General features: G+C 42.9%; 1 protein-coding gene across 1 annotated transcript in view; it reads left to right on the top strand.

The window, feature by feature from the left end:
* The first annotated feature begins 220 nt into the window (after positions 1–220).
* snx25 (sorting nexin 25) overlaps positions 221–24,848 on the top strand; it is a 73,100-nt gene continuing 48,472 nt past the window's right edge. Inside the window, exons 1-5 of the mRNA XM_076291831.1 lie at positions 221–1,343; positions 2,075–2,159; positions 9,143–9,359; positions 16,528–16,700; positions 21,249–21,435. Coding sequence (XP_076147946.1) covers positions 1,023–1,343; positions 2,075–2,159; positions 9,143–9,359; positions 16,528–16,700; positions 21,249–21,435 — 983 coding nt within the window. The 5' untranslated portion in view covers positions 221–1,022. The remainder of the gene's footprint in view (positions 1,344–2,074; positions 2,160–9,142; positions 9,360–16,527; positions 16,701–21,248; positions 21,436–24,848) is intronic.

A 24,848-nucleotide genomic window follows, 5' to 3' on the forward strand; every position in this document is an offset into this window, starting at 1 on the left:
CTATTTCGGATAAATAAGTAGCCTAGCTGTAGGCCTACATCTGATTAATGTGCTTTGAGGTTAAAATGTGTTAAAGAGGTAAATGTTACAGTGGACGTGCAGCATATTAATCGCTATTGCCTAAACACACAGATGCGTGGTATGGGATGAGGTGTTGATACTCTCTGGCGATTGGTCCACACTTTTCACGTGTATCGAGGATATTTGTTTCCTCCCGAATGGTTGGAGTGACAGAGAGGAGGACCAGTGAGCTGCATGGCTAAAGACTTAAGGATTGATAGGGCAGAAATTGTTTGAACTGACATGTAACGCTACACAGATGGATATAGCAGTCGCGGTGGATATCGGAAAACGGCAATTTGTTTAGATATGGTTTACTTTGTTTATGTTTTACCCGTGGCGACCGAAACTTAAGCCATGACATATTGAAGAAGGATAGCCGTAGCTAGCTAACGAGCTAGCTCTGTAAATAGGACCTTATTTTTTTTAATTAGCAACCAAACAGGCTAACATTTTTGCATTGCTCTAACGTCCCTTTCCTTGTTTTTGCAGTTATCTTAATCTGTACTTAAGTAAATTGTTTTGAATGTAATAGTTAAAAACTCTAATGTGGCTTTCTAATTAGGCACCGGTAGAATTACCTTTCAAACTTATTCTGGTAACACTTATTGATATACAGCTAGCATGTATTATGGCTAACGTTACGATAAGGTTATAAGATAGCTTCAGTTAGTGTTGACACTATGTTGTCATTTAACTAGTGCATGGACAAACACCTTTGCCTTGCCTACTTAACGTTACCGTTACATGTGAGGCGTGGTACGTATAGCGACCTTAATGTGACCGTAAACTGAGTAGCATGCAGTGTGTGTTTCTGATACTTTTTCGGGATCCCATTCCATGCCCGGAAGAATGGCTTTCTTGTTGATAAGGCTACATGGTGATGCATGAAAGGTGGACATATTCAAGAGGCATAAAGCCTGTCCTCTTTGCGCCTTTGAGGACATGTCATTTCCAGCAGCATGCAGCATCATCTTGATGGCAGGAGCAGCAATAGTGCCGATGCCCCGATGCCTAGCGGCGCCTCTGCCTATTCCTCTTTCCGAATTTTGCCAGCTGTCGCCTTCGGAATCGCAGCAGCCGTCCTCTTTCAGTTTGGATATGGGGGAATCAGCGTTACGTCCTTTTTTCTGAAGCTGTTTATTTATGTATCCTTTGCGTTGCTCTGTTTTCTTTTGGGAAGCATCGCCCTGCTTGTGAAGAAGAGCCCTCCCAAAATCAGCAATTTTGACACATCAAAGAGGCAATCCTCTTACCTGTCGGATTTCTTCAACAAATTAATGGTGAGTATTGGTGTGAAAACTTAGCCATGTATGTTATGCTACCAGGTGCAGCCCTGCTACCAATATTTTGCTACCAAGTTCACCTTGCACGCAGAGAGATCATTCATGCTTTGGCCATAGTATTATTGTTTATATCTCTTAGTGTGGTAGGTTACCATAGACGTATCCCCAATATATTTGATTGAAATTGTGCAGCATGGAAAAGACAGACCGTGTAGCCTACGTGTGCATTTAGTTCGTGATATAGGCTATTTAGATCCCCCACCAGCTGCACTGGCTGACATAAGATGAAAGAAGGATGACCATATAGCCTAGTTATCCTCATTTTCACTCACTTCTTTTCAGTAGCAACAGTTGTAGCCTACTGAACCCTGTTCATTATATTTCTGCTGCAAGCCATCTTTTGAAAAAATATAGGTCAGGGCTGCAATAATGAACCATAACTGTACAGCAACTATTTTGGTAATTGGTTTGATTTCCAATATTACATCTCTGTGACAGTAAACTAAATGTGTTTAGCACATGGACACCTCACCCCAATAGCATAATGTCTGTGTCTATTAAAGCCACATTTTTAGAGGGGTCACTTACTCAGCCATTTACCTCTTGCATATCCCCTTTAATGAAAGAACATAGCCTCCATGCATGGCCTCAGTCATGTCTGATGCATGTTTCTGGTTTATTCACTTAATGTGCTGCCAGCCAGTGTATAATGATTTCAATCTTTGCAGGCACGATTCTCTGTGCCTATATTGGACTCTGCACAGACCAGGAGAGTGGTGGTGTCACACAATGTGGATAAAGCTCTCAAAGAAGGTGAGTAATCCTTCCACCAGAATGTTTGGTATGCAGAAGAACATTTCCTCTCACCCATGGCAGGGTTAAAGCCCAGTATGACTGTGGATTCATTCCTCTGGTGTATTGCAACATTACAAGAACCACTCAAGAATTGCCAGCTGCTCTTCTGCGTTGTGCTTGGCAACGTGAAGAATGTGCTTGCGTGCATCTCTTGGGGAAATGTGCAGCATCCATTCAATCACACAATGACACTTTCTAAAAGTCTCCCAAAATGTTTTGTTTTGGATACGAGACAATCGTAAACTCAGCGTAAAGTCTGTGCACTACCAGTGTCTGTATCTCAAAATGGAGTGACGTGCATGCATAATGCCAAGTAGGTAATCAACTAGGCTAAACAGTATTTCTCCCTTTTGTTTTCATCGGTCTTCAGATCTGACCTCCGAGTCCCAATTCTACCATAGTTTTTCATGTCACATGTGAGCTAAATAGCCCTTGACTTGAGGAGGCACACTTGTTGTACATTTGCACTTGACAAGTGTCCATTTGTGGTGACTCCCTCTGGGGAGACTGGAAAATTGGCACAGACAGATCTGTCAAAGTCAGACAACCTGTACTTGCCCAATAGACGGAGAACACAAGTGCACACAGACAGTCACGTACAGATAGAGAAGATGGATATAAAAAAGAGAGAGAGGAACTATCAACCTGGCAGATCACAGCTGTGATGTATCGCATCACCTTGTAGATCTGTTGCTCAGAAAATGACCTCTCTTATTGGTACGACAGTATAGGTTCAAAATGAATTCATGTGTGGGGAAAAACATCCTTGTGATGGATGGTGCATTATGCATGCAGTGCTAAGTGAAAAGCCAAACTGCCTTGTTCTCTTTAGCTATTTAATGCATATGACTGATCAGTGTTTCCCACAGAATTGAATTCCATTTGTGGTGGTTGGTTTGCAGAATTAGCTTGAATGCAACAGTTTTTAACAAATTAGCACAGCGTGGTTATGATGCTGACCAGATTTAAGCACAATTTAGTACAACCTGTAAAATCATTGTGTGGTGGTCAGTGTTGATATTGTGGTGGGCCGCCACAAATAAGTCAATGTACGGGAAACACTGCTGATGTCTGTACTGCTGTATTTTGACATCAGTATTATTCATTCATATTGATGCCACCATCCTTTCCTCTGTCTGGATCAGACGTCCAGAAAGGCTTTGGATGTCCTGTAGACTACCTGATTGAGTTATCTCAGTTTATAACCGATTCCACAGTATATTTCCCCTTAGAAGGTGCTAGAAGGTCTAACCACTACCTTTCCTTGTAGCTGGAGTTGTATTGCTTTGTTCTGGACTCAAGATTACCACAAGCAGTGTGCAGTGGCAGCTACTGATGATATCCTGACTGCAATCTGTTATTAATACCTGAACTGTCAGTCATTAGGAAATATGTTTTGAATTACTTTAATCGTTTATTGTACCTTATGTTTTATTGCTCTTGAAAACTAGACTAGTGTGTCTTTGGTTCAAGTGGGCCTCCTATTGTCAGAAGGAACGGCATTTTGCCAGTTCTCCAGGACAGTTGTACTCCATGCTAAATTAAGAAGAGACGATGAAGCTTGAAGGATGAATTATCTGTGACATTTCATTTGCCATGGTAGTTGATGGAGAAATATGACCAACAACGCGGTGCAAGTAGGCGATCCCAACTTTATTTCACTTAAATATCTCTTTAGCTGGAGCTATAGATTGGGATAATGAAACTATTCTCTATATTTCCATGGCAGCGGTCCCACGTTGAGTTTAGATTTCAGCAGAAATTAAACTGCTCCCCCATGCTCTTTCTCCCCCATCTTCTTTCTTGTTATGCTACGGGGGTGTGATGAGATCGCACCAGAGACAGCGGCTAATAGCATCCTCCGGCCTCTCATCTTCTCTCTGGAGGGAGGGGAGGGGACTATTTTTTCCCAGGCTGAAAGACGTGAACTTTTGAAATAGCCTTTAAGTGGTGATGGAGCTCTTTGAAGGAATGAAGATTGGGTTTTGGGGCAGTCGGAATGAGTTTGAGGGAGTAGGCAATCAAGCCTTCAAGCTAATCAGAAGCACCTCTCGTTCAACCCCACCCTTTTTCTTTACCTTCTCTCCACCTTTTTTTTGTGAACTGACGTGGTCAGTGTGGTGAGTCATATTGAATATTATCGGATCCAGGCTCACGTAATGTGCATGACATCCCATGAGTTGAACTGCTAGCAAAGAAGATTATCAAAGAAAAATCTGCCATCATTAGGCTGTTTTTTTCCTCCCACAACAAACACAGCTGTTATTACATTACAGGCTATGCAGTATGTGCACTCATGTTAATTAGCAAGCTTACACACACACACACACACACACTAATCCTCTCAGTGTGTATCTGGGTTTCATAATGCAGTGGTGGCTGTCGGACCAGTTTGTGTGTGTGTGTGTGTGTGTGTGTGTGTGTGTGTGTGTGTGTGTGTGTTCAATTTTCCCCTTGTGTTCAAGGAGAGAAGGCCGTTGTGGAGCTGCTCTACTGCTAATGTACCTAAATAGTCTCACTCTTTCTCTCTCTCTCTCTCTCTCTCCTTTGTGCGATATTGTGAATGGATCCTCTCTCCTTTCTCTCTCTCACACACACACACACACACACACACGCCATCCATCCATGCTCTTTTGACAGTGTAATGTCTTTATGAATCGGGGGTATCATGGTATCAGATTGTAAAAGACCTTGTAACTCATTTTTACAGCGATATTCACTCCGAGTCTAATGGGCTCTCTTTGCCCCTCTCACTACTGTGTCTCCCACACAGTAAATGTGAGTGAATGGGGCAGGCGACGCGTGGCTGTTTGTCTGCATCGGTGGCTGGAGTTGGTGATCGCTCAGTGGAGGCTGGTGGCGAGGGCGAGGACAAGGCTCACATGGTTTATGGAAAAGAAAAGGGCCTAGTGATAGACCAGAGCCTGAGGGTCCAGGCCTCGGCAGAGTTAGTAAACTTCAGCGTCTGCTGGGAAAAAAATACATAACTCATACAAAAACGGCTGTGCGGTGTATATTAATAATATAGGAACGCCTCAACAAAACAGACCTCCATTTTTCTGTGTTTGGGATACATGTCATATGATGATGAATTACATGTCTGCAGTCAATTCAGACCTTTCTATCTAAAATGACCTGACTGTACACATACACATCTGTTAACTTCAGACACAATGTGTTTTAAAACACATACAGAACTCTAACAAAGGGCAGTGCTACTCGTAACTTCTCCTTTTTGTTTTTTTGGGACATGCACCACATGTCTGGATGCATCTCAGTTGATTGATGGGTTTGACAGTTACGTAAAGTGCTACTTTCAGCTTCCTTATCTCAGAATCTTGTGGTTGGTGGAGCTTGTTGATAGTTGATAGCACTTGTGGCCTGGGTGAGACGTTATCTCATTGATTTCATCTCACATGTCTGAATTCAGGTCCCATGCAGCCATTGCTATTATTATGGCTTGGATGTGTGCTGGGCTCTGCTTTTGTGAATGGGGAACCTTGTGAATGGTCACTGTGCCTGCAGGATATTTTTTTGTTCTGAGATTTGCATTGAGCAGTTTGTTAAAGCTAATTGGTGGTTCAATTTCTGTACTATTTTTATAGCTCAGTGACTTGGGTCACTTTGAAAGCATTCAGTGCCTCTGCTTGTTTAGTGGTTTTGGCATATAACACCCTAGAGTTTGATTTATTATGTATAAGCACATTATTCAGATTGTGATAAGACAACTTGCTCCGTCAGAGAATGAGTGCAATTTAGGAACCCTTGGGCATGGGGGCATGGAAACACGCTTAACAGTAATGCTCAGAAGTGTTCGTCGGCGTTAGCTGAGCTCTCCTCTCTGACAGACAAAAGCCCTGCTCTGTGTTAAAAGACGCCCGGAGAATCCCTGCCTGGCACGAGTGTTTTGCATCATCTCTGTTGACGTCAGCAAGCAAGCGGAGAAGGCGGGCAGGTGGTGGACACAGCAGTCAGCTTGGCATCTCCCGCTGACGCATACATATTGTAAGAATTTGATTAAAAGGGCTGCCTTAATGAGGGGGGAGAGAGGGAGGGAGGGAGAGGGGGAGGGAGGGAGGGAGGGAGGGAGGAAGAAAGACTCTAGCGGGGGAGTGATGGAGAGAGAGGAGGGCAAATGGGGAAAGAAATAACAAGAGAATAAGTAGATAAGAGACAGTGAGAGAGGGATAGAGAGATAGAGAGAGAGGGATAGAAAGACAGGGAGGGGGATAGAGAGACAGAGAGAGAGAGATAGAGAGACAGAGAGAGGGATAGAAGGAAATTTTGCTGCTATGTCTGGTATTCCAGAATGTGGAGAGAGGTCTTTAAATAATGCATTTCCTCATGTAGTATTTATGATCAGGAGTCTTGAAAAATGCTGGTTCCTGAGGGAATTTGGCAAGTTGTCTTTTTATCTGAGCCTCACCGTGCAGGCTCAAGCATCTATCATAATACATTTTTTATCTACTTTTGATGTTTCCTTGTGGGTTGCATGCATATTGATATGGCGCTTCTGAATTGCATGGTGGAATAGACATGGCTCTCAACCCTTGTTTTTGGCATCTTGAAGCAAAAACGGTAAGAAATAGATGCTACTTGCCTGAGACGGAGTTAGTCATTCTTGTTCCCCAGCATCAGTGCAGTACAGTGCTCAGGACATGGCTGCTGTTATTGCCTTGCTCTTTGGTAGTTAATCCATCTATTGAGCTGTCTATCTATATGAACAATAGTGCTACATGATGAACTGTAGCCTAATGGCATATCAGTTCAACTTGTTTGTAATATCAGTCTTTATTCAGTTAATTATTCATGCTCTTTATGATTGGAAAAGGACTTGGAGGATACCACAGTCTTCTCCACCAGATTGAGATCCAATCAGTCCCAGACAGTATCCCAGGCTAGTTACAGACCTATGAAGCACTCCGCACTCTGACCCCCTCAATAAGTATTCTGCGATTGTGTATGCTGCCTGATCTCAAAACAACCGGGAGAGAACCTGAACAAAAGTGGAGACTTTTTTTCTTGTTTTTGTTTTTGTATTTTGAGAGATGTGTCTGTGGGCTTGATCTTCTCATCTCTCTGCTTTGCTCTGAGGGCGTGTTCAGGCGCTCTGTCTATCTGCTTCACTACAGAGTGAGGTACCTCCACAGGAAATGACTCACCCAGTTTTGCAGGAGGCACAGCAGAAGGCAGCAAAAGCTGCACCAAAGGGTTTGGCTTACTCTAAGAGGGTGGGACGAGACCTGTTTAACTGAAGCTGTCGCTGTGGTCGGAGAGACACTTGCTGTGTTCTCAGTAGTACTGATACAATGTGGGTGACTCGTGGGAGATAAGGCAGTGTGTCAAATGTCACTCGAATGGACGAAACACACAGGGTTCCCATGGGTCATGGAATTGGAATATCATGGCATTTTTAAAAGCCTATTCCAGAGATGGAAAGTCAGGAGATTTGGAAATTTTTTGAGCAAAGTCATGGATTATCAGGGAATTGAGTGTAGCATTTTTATATACTATATGTTGTACCTGCTGTGAAGTCTTGTTTGTGTTTGCTATATGTTGTACCTGCTGGTTAGTTCTGTCTGTGTGTGCTATATGTTTGTTTTGGGGCCAAAGATGAATTTCCACAGCAGTGGACAATAAAGACTTCTATTCTATTCTATTCTATTCTATTCTATTCTATTTTTGTGAAAATGCAATATTTTCCATGCAGTATTATTCTTTAGGGTATTGAGTTGTTTCATTTTATATAACGCATGGTTGTGACCTTGAGCCTACTTGATTTTTTGCACCTTTTACACATTAACAACTTGCTATCCCTTCAGGCAAGATATATAAGAGCGCATTAGGACTAGAGGTATGCGGGTCATGGAAATTCAGCTTTTTTACTCAGGAAAAGTCATGGAATTTGACATGTGACCTAGAGTGGGACCCCAATGTGATTCACATGACACTGTGCTATGCATGACACAGTAGAATTTACCACAAGCTGCAAACAGTCCAGTCTTCTTTTAATGTACTTCTAATGTGTTAACCAGGACACTCCAAGATTCCTACAAAGCCAAAGTGCAGTATCTGCATTTTAACACCAATATAAAATGCCATATCCTCCGGTCAATCTATTCAAATTTCATCAATCTGCTGCAACATTTCCTGGAGATATGGGGGTTTCATTTTGCAGTATCTGCTAAAATACAGTGTGACAGACAAACAGAAAAGCTGTTCTCAGACAGCTGTCGCAGGCACTGCACTTTGGCTTTGTAGGGCAGCTCTGCCACATTGGGTTTGCATCCCACATGCACACACCACTGACTGTGGTATCGGTTACTGTACATATTAGTGGTCACCTCCAAGTGTTGAAAAGCTTCCAGCCTCACTTCCTGTGGCTTTGAAGGCCCTTATGAATTCAGGGATCATTTCAGTGTTTCATGGTGGACCATGCTCAAAGCATAGGAATTCTGAGTTGGTGTCGGGATGTTGAGTGTGTGTATCAAGAAGGTCTCCCATGGGGGTGGTGCTGGATGGAAGTTCTGTTCTGGGAGAGTGTCGCCGTGGTAATCCCTTGGCTGCTCCACTAGTCTACTAGCCATTTGTTACCTGGCAACTACCTCCCATTGTTCAGCCATGGCCTTCTCAAGAGAGCTGCTTTGTGGCGACGCATAGAGACATCACTTTCACATTGCGGATGTGAAGGGTTTTCACTTGACAATTGGTCGGCCCGGGTTCAGATCTTGAATCTGGTGTTGTGAGTCCATGTTGCACTCTGTGCATGTTAAATGCGCTATACAAATAAATCTGACTTGACTTGACTTGACTTAATAATGTTATTATTTGTAGTTCCATCTTTAGTGGAACCCCTAAATGTCTTGTGCCCTACTGCAGTCTTCTTTAGTGTTCCTGTTGATCAGATGAGCTGACGTGTTCCTCTCCTCCTCTCCCCTCAGTGTTCGACTACAGCTACAGGGACTACATCTTGTCCTGGTATGTGCCTCTCAGCCGGGACGAGGGACAGCTGTATCAGATGCTGTCGGAGGACTTCTGGGAGATGACCAAGCAGCTCCGCTCCCGTCTGGCTGACGTGGACATGGTCAACTTGGTCTGCAATGACATTGTCAAGGCCCTGCATGCCCACTTCTGTGACCTCAAGGCAGCCAACACCAGGTAAGGCTCTGAAGGCCATGTCACACACACAGCTTAAAAGATGCTCTCTGTTAGATTATTAGATGTGTCTCTTTAGAGACTGAGAAAACACATAGTGTGCAGTACATGATCCAAAACACTAGAACACTATTGTGTATCTAAGTGTGAAATGGTCACATTAACTGTGACCAAGTCTCCCCCAAAGCAAATAAAATCTGTCTGCTTCTTTTCTATTTTTTTTTAAAGTAGCAAAACAACTACAGCGGGGAAAATAAATATTGAACACGTCAACATTTTTTTGAGTAAGTATACTTCTAGTGAGGCTATTTGCCTGAAATTTTCACCAGACATTAGTATTAACTTAGGTAATCCACACATATAAAAAAATCCAAACATTAATGTTCATAAGTAGAGTTATGAGTAAAAAAGTGGAATGCCACAGGAAAAAAGTATTGAACACGCCTACTGAAATGTCTTAAATACTTTGTGGAAAACCCTTTATTTGAAATGAGAGCTTCAAGGCATTTCCTCTATGACGAAACTAATCAGTCGCAGTATTCAGGTGTGATTTTGGCCGATTCTTTTAAACAGATAGTCTTTTAATATTGAAGATTCCAGGGGTCCCTCTTGTAAATCCTGATCTTTAGGTAACTTCCAAAACTGTTCAATTGGATTTAAGTCAGGGCTTGAATTTCCTTTCTCTGAAACCAATTGAGTGTTTCCTTTGCTGAATGCTTTGGATCATTGTCCTGCTGGAAGGTCTAGCCATGTCTCATCCTCATTGTTCTGGTGGATGGCAAGATTCTCCCAGAAAAAATGTCTCCATTCATCATCTGTATGAAGTCTGCCAGTACCATGAGATGAAAAACAGCCCCACACTGTGATGCCTCCACATCCAAACCTCACTGTTGGTATGATATTTTTAGGGTGATGCACAGTGCCATTTCTCCTCCAAATATGGTGTGTAGTATGACATCCAAAGAGTTAAATTTTGCTCTCACCTGACCAGAATACATTCTCTTAGTATTTCATAGGCTTGTCCAAATGTTGTGTAGCAAACTTTCCATGAGCTTCAACATGTTTTTCTTCAGTAATAGAGTCATGTGGGGTGAGCACGCATAGAGGCCATGGCGGTGGAGTGCATTACCTATGATTTTCTCTGTAACAATTGAACCTGCTGCCTCCCAGTCTTTCTGGAGTGGTCCTTGGCTTTTAGGCTACACTTCTGACTATCCTTCTGACTTCCTGGTCAGAAATCTTGTGAGGAGATCCTGTGCATGGCCGATTGATGATGCAGTGATGTTCCTTCAACTTGCAGATAATGGCTCCAATACTGCTTACTGGATGATTCTGAAGTTTTGAAATGCATCTGTAACCAGTTCCATTGATGTTTTGCAACAATAATGTTGCAAAGGTCTTGGAAGAGTTCTTTGCTTTTACCCATCATGACATGTTTCTTGTGTGACAACTTGGTAACGAAAAACCTTTTTATAGCTCATCAATATGTACTAACCCAGCTTACATTAATTTGCACAGATAGGAGAGATAATTACTCTCTAACTATGTATAGATTCCAGCTCGTTCCTTGCCATTCCTTGCCTTTGTGTACTGTTTTTTCTTAGTGTGTTCAATACTTTTTCCCTGTGCCATTACACTTTTTTACTCATAACTCTACTTAGGGACTTTAATGTTTGGATTTTTTAATATGGGTGGATTATCTAAGTTAATACTAATGTCTGTAGAAAATGTCATGCGAATAGCCTCTCTGGAAGTATACTTACTGAAAAAAATGTTGAAGTGTTCAATACTTATTTTCTCCGCTGTATGTATGGAAACAGTTTTTACTTAACAGACTGAGAAAATACTAGGGTATGCCCATCTTACCTGTAGAGATGATGCAGAGTGTATTTAAACGACAATTAAGCTCATATTAAGCTCTTTCTCCATAGGTCTCCATAGGCAAACCAGTGAACTATATTCCATAGTGTTATGTAAAGCTAAGCTGAAAAAGCAGAAGTAACTTCTGTCCCATTTGAGTGTGGTGTTGACCCGGGTCAGCTGCCTGCCTACGGCTGGCGAAATGTTTGCAGTCAGAATGTGCAGCGTCATCACCCCCCCCCCACACACACACACACACACACACACACAAGAGAGAAGTTAAGCATGCCTCGCCCCTTCTCCTCCTCGTGGAAACAGTGGTGACCCTCTGATGCCCTGCCGAGCGTTTCGCATGCTTGCGCTCCAGGATATGTGTTAAGTGGCATCTCTTGGGTAAATGTTTTTATTTGTAGATGGTTAGGAGAGGTGCCCAAAGGCCATATTGAAGGCCATAGGCTAACAGCTACTGAAAAAAGAGAAAAAATGAGGATAAATGACATGGCCACCACAACGCAGAGAGTCCATATTCACATCTCAAATTCTGAGAACTCCAGCTGTGTGTTGTAGGATATTGAAAAGCATTGACTTAAGCAAGTGTCCCGCAGACCAATAGCGAGTTAGTACAGACCGTGGGACACTTCTTCCCTTTTTTGTGTGGTCTATTGGATGAGTCAGAGCCGAAATGATGGGAGAGTTGCTGATGTAAGTTAGCAAGTTAGCAGGAATGCTTGCCTCATGAAATGTATTGGACGAAAAAGGGAAAAGCTGGGCCTTTGTGAAACTTCAGTCTTTATGTGCATGCGTTGTAGGCTGCGGGAGAAGGGTCTGGTTGAGGCCAGATAAACTCTACACTCTACAAAGTAAAATTTGTACTAGGGCTGGGACAACGCGTCGACGTAATCGATGACGTCGACGCAAAAAATACGTCAACGCAAAATATGAGCGTCGATTCGTCAAGCATAACGTGTGCTGCTAAATATTTTTAATTTTACACCTTCAGTGTTTTCCATACGTTGACTAATCTGTGACTGGGCACCACGAAATCAAAACCGGCCACCACACATTGATGTTCTATGTTGTAGGCCTGCTATTTAAATGAAAGATAAGATAAAATAATTTCATTGAGCTGCACTTTTTACTCACACAGCCTTTCCTCGCCCCGCCCGCTCTCTCTCGTAACGAGCCCGCTGCTCCTCCTCTGCATGTGCATTTAACAAATTATTCACGATTGTTGAAGGATTGTTGTTGCCACATAGAAGCACTGCATAGAACACAGTGGGCTAAATTGCTATTAAATCCGCTTAGCATCGTGACCATGCTGCGCAAATTTGTTCAAAACCGCTGCATTAAAGTTAAAGTAAACTCTGCTAAGGTCTTATCACAACATAGTACATTGAGGAGACTAAACGAAGTTAAGTTACAGTAGGCCTATGCAATCAAGCAGTAGCCCTATATCAAAGCCTAGAATACTGTTTGGATGTCAAGTTTAGCATGCTTACTTGCAGCTGCTTGTATTACTCATGCATAGGGTTGCCAACCGTCCCGAATTGTGCGGGACATCCCGTATTTTGGGTGATTTTGATTTGTCCCGTCAGGGACAGCACCACTCCCGATTTTCAATCACAGCTCATCGGCCTTGTTAACTTGTCAATAGTAGGCTACTGTAAACGCACCTGGAACAAAGTGTCCAGTGCCGCCGCTACCACGCGCATCTCGCACTGTGCGCACGGCACCAAGGGACAGAAGGGGGACCATAATTTAGCCAGAGAAGCTTTACTGCAAACTGCTTTTCACTCTTCTTAGAGAACGATTACAATGTCAAAATGCAGCAACAGCATCTTACATAAGGATGATACTTTTTGGGTCCTCTCAGTCTCTCTATTATGCAGCAGATCTAACTTGAACGTTATGCTACTCGTTTTAATTGGGAACGAGAGGGAGAGAGGGGAAGTTTCCAGCTGGCTTGTGATTGTTGGTAATTGATTTCACCTTTTTAATATAAGAAACTTTTAAAAGGAAATCATGAGAACAACAAAAACAACGCGAGGAGATTGCGGAATTATCCGGTTCACACTATGCTACTGACCATTTACAAAATGTGAGGGCACTTTGACATAGGCTACACGCACTGTGATTTGGACTGATAGAATATGAAGAGTGGTCAATTGCCTTTGTGTAATGGAATTGGCGAGTCTTGAAGTCTTCAATTATCAATTTCCCTTAAACTAAGCATTTACATGAAGCACATGATAGGCTATGCCAATTGAAACACTTTCAACTCAGATAGCTAGGTGGCTACCAGGTTCATAATTCACTTTTAATTGCAAACAGAAAATATCTACCTAGCATCATTACTTCTATTTCCACAGGAATGAAGGTTGTTTACACCAACTTAATATACTTATCATTATGCTATAGGCCTAAATGTGGCACAAACAATGTTAGAGTTTGTGGAATGACCATAGGCTATATTTGAATGGAGCTGGCAAAATATTATGAATACCGTGTAGACAATGCTCTTAAAGTGACAGTACACCATTTGTAAATTTTTTTTGGGGGGGGTCCCGCATTTGAAGTAAAGTGTCCCTCATTTGGGGTTGAGGAAGTTGGCAACCCTACTCATGCAGGGCTCATTTTATTTCAAGACTCAAAAGTGCTTGTCCAAAGGAGAAGTACGAACTGTTATTTGAACTACGTTATGAATTGCATCCACACATGATTCCCACACGAACGTCTTAAAATGACAGGCACTCAATTAGACATACACTAGCCTACTGAACTTTATTGAATGCTACCTCTGACTAAGAATACATTACTTTGCACTTGTAGTTACTTGCACTTCAGTCTTTTATTTTGGAATCTTAAGAGCAATAAACATATATTGCAATGTTGAAGAATTCATGTTTTTTCATTCAGATATGTAAATAAACATGTATAAGTTGCTATTAGTGAATTAATGGGGAGATAATCGATAATCGAATCGAATCGAAATCGAATCGGACTGAAAAAATGAATCGTTAGATTAATCGATGCATCGAAAAAATAATCGCTAGATTAATCGTTTAAAAAATAATCGTTAATCCCAGCCCTAATTTGTACACATATGTGTTCTCACTGTCTTGCTTATCCTGATGAATATGAATCAGCTTTTCTTCAAACTGCCACACTCTTCAAAACTGGCTTTGAATTTTCAGTAGATTTCTGCCAGCACATTCCCTGAGCCCTTGTAACATATTGTGTGTTAGTGTAGGCTAGCTTAAACTGTGTATGCTATGTTTAAACTATATTGCGAGTTTAATGTCAGCATGTCGACTTTAAAGTCGACACGTCGAGATTAAAGTCGACATGACATCTCAACTAAATTCTCGAAATGTCGAGTTTAATGTCGACATGGCGACTTTAATGTCGACATGGCGAGTTTAATCTTGTCATGGCAAAAATATTTTTTCCTTCATGTGTGACCCTAATACTCCGTCGTAGTATACTGTACATTTAGCATTTGAATGGCATCATTATTCGCTAAGCCTTTTCCCTCTGGAGGAGGTAGGGCAGAGGTGACTTTATGAGGAAAGGCAACATGCTGCTGCTGCTGCTGCTGCTGCTGCTGTGTTCTAGTCCTGCGCAAGCTTTGGTTCCCTGTTGGTACTGTACCTCAGCTGCTACAGCCTTGCTGACAACCCAGGCAACGGACATATTTATAACATGTATCAAGCCGTATGGTACCATATGCTTGATACATGTTATACATATATATAAATACCATTATAAATATATATAAATACCATTATATGACAGATGAATGGTATGGATGAATGGTAAGCCGTATGGTACCATATGCTTGATACATGTTATAAATAAATATATATAAATACCATTATAAATATATATAAATACCATTATATGACAGATGAATGCCTCTGCATGCACTGTGCTGGTTTAGTTGGTGGAGGAGGAGCTGCTTCTGACTTGTCCTGCAGCTTATGCTTATGCCCTTTACTTTACCCATACACGAACCTGGGCCCTTTACTTTACCCATACATGAACCTGGGCCCTTTACTTTACCCATACACAAACCTGGGCCCTTTACTTTACCCATACATGAACCTGGGCCCTTTACTTTACCCATACACAAACCTGGGCCCTTTACTTTACCCATACATGAACCTGGGCCCTTTACTTTACATGAACCTTGGCCCTATACTTTACATGAACCTGGGCCCTATACTTTACATGAACCTGGGCCCTATACTTTACATGAACCTGGGCCCTATACTTTACATGAACATTTTGTAAAGAATGGTTATTTCTGAAATAATGTAATGTATGAAACAAACAGAAGCACGCACACGCACATACACAATGATAATATATAGTAGTAGTCCTGAGCACAATATAATATATAGTAGTAGTCCTGAGCACAGCTTTTTGCTATTGTCTGTCCTTAAAGTACCTATGCTGACTTTATAAGTCATCCCCCTATGACTTGATTAGATTTATTATGGCTCTGATAAGTCCAGCCTTTTATTATTGGTTTGCGTGAACACACGCACACACGCACACACGCACACACACACACACACACACAATTACGCTGCTTATCAGGTGCTTATTAGTGGCTGTAGTGAATGAGCAACTCTCCTCTTCTTTATCCCTCACATACCATCTCTCTTTCTCCATCTCACTCTTTCTCTGTCTGTTCTTTTATTTATTTTTTCTCCTGACATGGTCTCTCTTCCTGTTTGTGTCCTCTCTGTTGTTCTCACTGTCGGGTAGCTGTCCCTTTCCTGTTTGTGTCTCACAGCTAGTGTGCTCGTCCTCCTCCTGTCTGCTGCTTCATCCTTTTTTAAATTGTTTATTGCACTTTCAAGGTGCTTTACAGAAGAAGCGCTAGGGTTAGGGTGGTAAGGGAAGCATGTCCTTTTCAACCGGAGGAAACCTTGAGTCCATCAAGCTGGCTAGGTATCAGCTGTGTAACCTCTCTCTCTTTCTCCCCATCACTGCTCTTTTTCTGCCTCCTACTCTTGCTCTCGTCTCTCTCTCTCTCTCTCTGTCTCTTTCTCTCGCTTTCTCTCTCTCATCTTTCTCTCTCTCTCTCTCTCTCTCTCTCTCTCTCTCTCTCTCTCTCTCTCTCTGTCTCTCTCGCTCTTTTGTCATTCATTCTCTCTCCCTTTCACACTCTTTCTTTCTGATCCACCCTTTCTCATCCCCCTCTCTCTCTCTCCTTCCACTCTCTCTCTCTCTCTCTCTCTCTCTCTCTGATCCACCCTTTCTCATCCCTCCTTTCTCCGTGTGTCCTTCTCTCTCTCTGCAGACAGGAGGAGCTGGCGCGTGAGTTCCGTCTGCACCCGTGCCTGCGGGGGCCCGAGGAGGAGCAGCGTTTCCTGCGCTGCTGCGCCCGCCTGCTGCTGCTGTGTCTGCTGCCCACCCGCGACGCCCGCTCCCACAGCCTCCGCGCCGTGCTCGTCGAGATCGTCGCCAACAAAGGTGATGATGCCCAGCCAAATGACCGCAACGCAGCGAATGTGTTCCCTAAAATAGGGATCACATTGAAAATACTGAAGCGGCAGCAGCAAAGAGCAACGCAATGCTAATTTGCTTAATTCAGAGTTAAAGGAGAATTCCGGTGTGAGTTTGACCTAAAGTGTGTTGAAACATGATACCGAGTGTGAACGTATGTCTCATAGCCCATCTCGGCTTGTCCCCTGCACTCCATAATCTGGCGCTAGTTAGCCGATGCTACCAACAGCTTTTTCAATGGTGGTGCTTCGGCATCGGGCTAGCCATGCAAATAAATCACTGTTTTACACCGTTTACGAGGCTCAATGTATCTCCACATTTCATTGGTAGACTACCGAAGGCCCTGACATTTAAAACGAGACATTGAGAACTTTGAAAAAGCACTGGTAGTTTACTTACAAGACGATTTATACAGACAGTATCTTCACGAAGTTTAGCGTTTGCAGCCATCTTGAATTTAGTCACGATAAGTCGAGCGACGAGTAAGAATGAACAGGTATGATAAGGGATCAGATTCCAAAAATAATTCTGTGGAAATGCATGGATTCCAGTTGCTGCTACTGGAAGAAACTGGAATCCATGCATTTCCACTGAATTATTTTTGGAATCTGATCCCTTATCATAAATTAAACACTAAATTCAAGATGGCTGCAAACGCTAAACGTCCTTTAATTAAGTTTGTAATTAATCTCTTTGCTAAGTAATGTTAAAGGTTGTATCAGCGATGGCGGGATAACGTCACTTCTGTTGACGTTCAAACAAACAGAGCTAGCTCGCTATTCCCTCTACCTCCTGTGCAATTGAAACTCTCCTGAACACGCATCTCATCGGTTATTGGTTGAAACACTTTTTTTTGCCTTTGAGTGGTTGGCAACACTTGTTGGTAGCAATTGTTTTTGTACAGATCTCAGAGCCTAAGCTGCCTACAGAGACGCGTTTTTTTGACGGCCTGCTTTATGGGATGGGCAGCTAGCGGATCGTTAGGAAAGATTAGATAAATGTGATAATTTATGTTTAGGCCTTTTTTTGCGCCTGCAATCGCTGATACAACCTTTAAGCACTAATGTCTGTACAATGGAAAGAATCGTCCCACCCTTATAAACAATTGTATTGCTTTGATTGGACAGAATGTCTGGAGTGTTCTTAGGACATTGATGAGTCTAGCGTTACATTCTGAAAGTTGAACCTTCTCTGAATCTCTCTTTCTGACACACCTGGCTGTTTAAGTTCAAGGCTACATCCTGTTTACATGGTGTGGCAGCACACATGATGAGTTCTCACGATTAGATCGCCCACCAGGCCAGAAAGTTCGCTTTCACATCGGTTTGTGCGCCCACATTTAGGCTCCACACTGGTGTCCCTGTGGTGTAATTTGAACAGTTCAGTACTGTGCAGTCGTTAAGATGGTTTCCGCTGTGACCTGGTTAAGCAGAGCTCTACCACAGACTTATCACTGGAACAGGTGTCGATCTTGATATGAAGCTGTTGTTCATGCCGCTTTCATTTCCAATGCTATGACATGAGAGAGTCTGCTTCCTGTGTCACACATTCTGAATGTCACTGTGTGAGAGATTCACAGAGACATACAAATTGGATCCTTTTTTTTACTGTATTTGCCCAAGTCCCCTTCCAACATGTTTAGTGCAATCTGGTTTCTGTGGAAACACGCTTCAGCGGTGAATGGTTGATCCCTGGGCTGTGGAGCGGGGGCGTTCAGTGCTGTGAGTGAGTGACAGTTCAGTCTCAGGGACGTAATTGGGTTTGCCTCAGAGACACAGCCTTTATGTAATATGGTGATATTGTCGTGTTAACATCTAAAAATAAACCTTGTAGCACTCTTTTGGGTAGGAGAGCATACACAGACAGACAGATGACACACACACACACACACACACACACACACACACACACACACACACACACACACACCACACACTAGACAGTAGAGGTGGGTTGCGTTTGTTTTGTAGTGCCTGACAAAAGCAAAAAAAAAAGAAAAAACCTTAAGGCGTCTCATTTAGGCCTTATCATCTGCGTTACTTAGCAACGTCGCTCCTTCAATTCGCTGATAACGTTACAGCCCCCATCTGCCATTGAGCTGTGTGCAGTGATAAAATGCATTCATCTTTTTAGTCACCTTTTTGTTTACATTTTCCCCCAGTTTTTTTCCATAAAGCGTTCATTGTGGCTGTTGTCGGCTGTTGAAGTCTTGGTCATGCCCGTGGAGAAAGATAACAGATCTCCTAGAGACCAATACCCGGCAGAGAAAGATAGCAAATCTCTGAGGCTTGGGGCCAGCAGTGATGTGGCTAAGTGCAAATTGAATTGGAAGACGCTTATTTTTGGTGCCTCCTCGAATTTCGCCCATATCAGTTTTTGATTTCATCTGACGGCATAATTCATTTGGGAAGAGATCAAATCTGGCACAATGCTCTTCTCTGTGGCCTCAGCAGGTCATGACTGGCGGGGGATTTCATGCCCTGCTTTTTTAAGGCCGACAGGAAGCCATCCAAGCAGGATGTTTTAGTTACAGTATGTTTTGTCTTTCTTCATAGGGGACCACCGAAGCTTTTGCGTCATCAGTCCCAGCCAGCATGAGCCTCGTGCACCAGCACTGTAATTCGATTTATCTCACCAATTCCCAGAGATAAGCCTTGAAATCGCTGTTAAAAAGGCATTCTTTGCATGTTAGACAGCTTGGCTGGGCTGATGGCAGGTGCTGTGTGTTTGTATGAGTTCTGTATTGCATGCGTATGTGTTTATTTAGTGTATTTAAATGTGTGGTATATTTAAAATGTGAAATTGTTTGTGTTTCTTACATTGTGTGTGTGTGTGTGTGTGTGTGTGTGTGTGTGTGTGTGTGTGTGTGTGAGTGTGTGTTCATTTAGGCCATATGTACAAACACACAGGCAGCCAGGGTTCAATTCCAGAACCCAACAAAGCTAAATTTATTCTATAATTATTCTAAATCCACTCACTACGCTTTTTCTTAATGTACGGAAATGCATGCAGCAACATTTAACCTCTGAAAACAGGCATGACGGGCTAGTCTTGCTATGTATGCTTTGCATACTCTGGAAAGGAAGTAGTGAAGCTGTTAACAGATGCAAAAAAGACCATTATACTGGTAAAATTATGGCTCAAAATTCACTGCAAAATGGCTGGAAATTGTGTGGAACCATGGAGGTGTCATTGCAAGAATTGCAAGAGAATGTGCGCACATTTTACTAAATAGTGCGCTCATTCAACTAAATTGTGCTCTCAATTTAGTAAAACATGCACACGATTTAGTAAATTTACAACAATTAAAATGAGAGTATAATTTAGTAAAATGAGCGCACTATTTAGTAAAATGTGCACACAATTCAGGAAAATGAGCGCACGTTTTTCTGGATATATCAAAAATTATCTTGCAATGACCCCTCTAGGGTTCTGTAAAATTGTCTAAGGCTTAATAAGGTTAGCTTCTATTGTAATCCAACGTGTTTGGTTTAGTGGGTCTGGTGTGTTTGTTGTGTGTTGTTTGAGTAATTCAGTGTAGGTCTCTTGAGTGATTTCTTATCCTTGCACTGACTTCAAAGCTTCACTCAAACGTTATAGTTCAGAGGGAATTGAAATGAAAGCTGCTCTCCAAATCAAACAATCCTCTCGTTATGTGTCTTGTCATTTTCTCTATATTCTGTAATAAACTTTCCTCTGCTCGTCCTCTCTTATTTACTGATTTCTCTCTCTCTCTCTTTTTCTTTCTCTCTCTCACTCCATCCACTAGATCCCCCCCTTACTCTCCCCATTCTCACCCCCACAAAAAAAAATATATAGCAAAAGAAAATCAATGGATATTGAGCTCCCCACTGAGAGTCTCACACACACACACACACACACACACACACACACCATCCAAGGCCTCTAAACTACACTTAAGCCTGTGTGTCGGTGGGCCAATGTAGATTTCTCTTCTGCTCAGCTCGCTCCTTCCATCAGCATACATTAGGCTCCCCTCTCTTATGACAGGCCTTGCACTGTTTACGTAAAGGAAAGATGGAAGAGTTTGTTTCAGCTGTGGTGTGTTCTGTTTGCCTGTGTGTGTGTTTATGCATGCATGAAAATTCATGGAATATTTAGAATGTATAACTGTGCGTACTCCTGAGTCTGTGCGTCATCTGTCTCTCTGCCAATGTATGAATTTTGTATGAGGTTTTGATTTATTTTTGTATGCGGATGCAGTTTGTTTTTTCTGTGTGGTCCTGGTCCAGATGGTACACAAATGGTACCTTTTCACCTTTGCTCCATTCTTTTTCTTTATGGTATTTACTGCCATCTGGGATCTGTGTTTACTCTTGTCTATATTAGCAGGAACATGTTGAGTTGTCATATCTAAAGGTTACAGATAAGTCTTTATGGTATTGCCCTATACAGTTGCTGTTGAGACATCTATGGGGGGATCTGTTATCTGTGTGTTGCAAATTGTCTGGTCACGTCACATCACGTCTCTGCTGTGGTCTGTCTTGTGTCCAGTGCTGAAGCCGATGGTGGAGCTACTGAGTGACCCAGACTACATCAACCGCATGCTACTGGCCCAGCTGGAGCACCGCGAGCAGCTCAACGAGCACCACAAGAAGGCCTACACCTACGCGCCCTCCTACGAGGAGTTCATCAAGCTCATCAGCACCAGCTCCGACATCGACTTCCTCAAACAGCTCAGGTGAGAGAGGCGGCCAGGTGCTCAGGTGAGAGAGGCGGCCAGGTGCTCAGGTGAGAGAGGTGGCTAGGTGCTCAGGTGAGAGAGGCGGCTAGGTGCTCAGGTGAGAGAGGTGGCCAGGTGCTCAGGTGAGAGAGGTGGCTAGGTGCTGTTGGTGCAGTAGCAGCAGCCTTCATTCCACCAGTGGGTCTAAGTTCCCATGGGGCCGGACCTACGTTTGATTCCGACACGTGGTCAATTTCCAATTCCCCCCCCCCCTCAATTTGTCAATCTATCCTGGCCACTGGTGAGCAGTGGCTGTTGCTATGCACCATGCCGTGCTGCACGCTATCTTACAATCCTCCCTGCTGGAGCTCATTCATCTGCTGACTGACTGACTGACGGAATGTCTGCTGAGTCAATGCAGAGGATGAAGGGAGAGGCTGAGGGTTTAGTTGTGTGTGCTTTTGGCTGTGCCATGACTTGGTCCTTTGGCACTGAGTCAGAGGGGTTTTAATCTCAGTTACTTTAAGTGGCGTGGCGAGAGAGATAAAGACAGGACGGGTAAGGCTGTGTCTTAGGAATTGGATTAGAGCTTAGTGACAAGTCGTCCTCATGAGAGGGTGCCTTTCTCGGTCTTGACTGTCTGTCTTTGCATTACACATTCCATGGGTCCCTAACAACTCACTCAAACATCTACATTTTGGAGGAGATGTCAGGACGGTACATTGGGTGATTTGTGTAGTAGGTTCAGAACAGAAACAGAATATTGGATCATTACCACATTTACAGTGTTGTTTTGTTCCAAATGTAATCACAAGTTTACTTTTGAAACAAAACAACATTAGAGGGATCTGTCACAGATTGATAGATCTAATATCTCTGTGTCATCTCAAAGATAAGGAACCGTGAGCCATGTGTGTCATGCTTCTAGTGGATCATTACCAGGATGCTTTCAGAAGAATTGAATTGAAAAGAGGAAGAGACTTTCAGATTTTTTTTCTGTGCAAATAGAAGTCTATATTTACCTGAGGAGCCTGGCAAACACCCACAAGATGTAGCTAAAGTCCTTTTAGGCAAGTCCCTCCACTCAGCGGCTATATTGCAACGGTTTTTGGACACTGATCAGGCATCTATTTTGGCAGAAATGCATGTGCGCAAGGCTTCATGACGCCAATCTTGCTCCAGCAGCAAGATCACAACACATGATTGGCACGATGTATTCACAACACACCACTTGATTGGCACAATGTTTTCACATGACAACTATTTCGCCGCGGAAGGGGCAGTATATGTGTAGACAACTGCCCAATTGGTGTTACAAACTAACTCCATGCATTTGAGTGCTGTGTCTCCTCATTAGAAAGTCTCTGATGTAGCCTGGTTAGAGTTAGAACAAAGCCCTAGCGATCGGCAAGCCACCACTGACAACATGTATTGTGATTTGTGTGTTTTGGTGTGAGAGAGTGGGACGAAAATGCATTCACAAATCATAGCTCTGGAATACTTGATGGATATTTGGATATTTGAATTATTTTCATTTGAATAGCCATCTGTTTATTTGCTTTTGCCAGCAAGCATCTGAAAAAAGCATATTATTAAAGGTGCTGGGAACATCACTTCTGTTGACTTTCAAACAAAACAGAGAGCTAGCTCGCTACTTCCTTCCCCTCCCTCCCATGCTGCTCCCATGCAATTGAAACTCTCCTAAATGTGCATCTCTTCTGTGATTTGCTGGAACAGTTTATGTTTTTATGGGCTAGGTTTGCCCAGGTTGGAGCCTGGGCTGTCCACAGAGATCAAGTTTTTTTTACATGGATTCAGGACACAGACAGCTAGCGGTTGGTTAGGTGATGTTTGCAGTAAGTGACATAAAATGTTTTATGTGGCATCGCTTAGAGCACCTGATGTTTACTATTTGAAACTTACCTGTTGCTATGCTAACAGCATAAGCCTGCGATGGATTTATCATTTTGGCTTTCTCATTGAAAGGGAACAATTTTTGTTTTTCTTTCACCCTGACACGTTGAGGCATGAGTCGGAGCATCCTGACATTTGAATGTGGCTTTTGTGGTGGGGGTAAATAAATAATTAAGCAGATTTGTCAGCTGTATTGATCTTGGGCAGAGAAGAATGCTTTTTGAACTTCCTGTAGGTTTCAACACACTCCCTCAAGCTCGGCCTGTAGGTTTTTTTTTGTTTGTTTCCTCTCTAAAGCCAGGGTGAGGCTTTGATGACGCTGGTGTTTTTTTTTTGCAAGAGCACTGGCCATGCTGCTGTCATTGACTCATGAGAACAGGACAGGACAGAACAGGATATGATATCAGAGAACAGGACAGAACAGGATATGATATCAGAGAACAGGACAGAACAGGATATGATATCAGAGAACAGGACAGAACAGGATATGATATCATAGAAGAGGACAGGACAGAACAGGATATGATGTCAGAGAACAAGACAGGACCGAACAAGATATGACATCAGAGAACAGGACAGAACAGGATATGATGTCAGAGAACAAGACAGGACAGAACAGGATATGTTGTCAGAGAACAGGACAGAACAGGATATGATATCATAGAAGAGGACAGGACAGAACAGGTTATAATAGGCGAGTTCGACTTCGGCTGAGTCTGACTTGGTCTGGCTTTCTACGTAAACGTGATCTTCAGAGGCTAGCCGGGAGGAGCTACAACAGAGGGCAGCTCATCCCGGACAGGCAGGCTACAGTCTGCCTGACGTGACTCACGGGAGACATCGAGGGAGATATCGCGGAATGTTGTTTGCAATAAACACAGCAGAACTTTCATTCTTACTCATTAAAATGACCATGATGACTGATGGTCTTATGTTTTTATGATGTAGTTTAAATAAACCACTGTTGTCATACAGTTAACAGGCCTGCATTGTAGCACATAAATTCAATATCAAGTGTTTCCCCTATATGTGTGTCTATTTAGCCAACAGCAGGAAATAACAGAATATCCCAACGTTTTCAGTAGGCTAGCCTACCATTGTTGCAGAAATCACGTATAAGAAGGTATCCCTTCGATTTCTGTTTATTTTCGCATATTCCAACATAAAGAAGCAGCATGAGACTTCTGTCAAAATCGTCATGAGGACATTCCTCCCAAATGGCCCTATCACGTCTTTGAACTGACGTCATGAGGGTGTGTTTCAGCTCGTGCAGCTCGTGGAAGGCAACTGCAAGATCTGTCTGCAGGCTAAGACTCCCGCGATATTTTAAGGCCATGTGACATGGTGTCACGGTGGTAAGTCCCTCCCTGGCTGACCGAAGTCGGACAGAATTTCTAACCAGCAAGCATTGCGTCCATCCCAGTATGCATTGTGTTCAACCCAGCATGCATCACATCAAGTCAGATCTGCACAGATCTGCCTCAAGTCGAACTCGCCTAGAATCAGAGAACAGGACA

This window comes from Alosa pseudoharengus, unplaced genomic scaffold (genome assembly GCF_046254945.1).
Source record: "Alosa pseudoharengus isolate Yale_2024_CS ecotype anadromous, Long Island Sound unplaced genomic scaffold, YU_APseudo_1.1 YU_APseudo_1.1_scf_19, whole genome shotgun sequence".
Lineage (NCBI taxonomy): Eukaryota > Metazoa > Chordata > Actinopteri > Clupeiformes > Clupeidae > Alosa > Alosa pseudoharengus.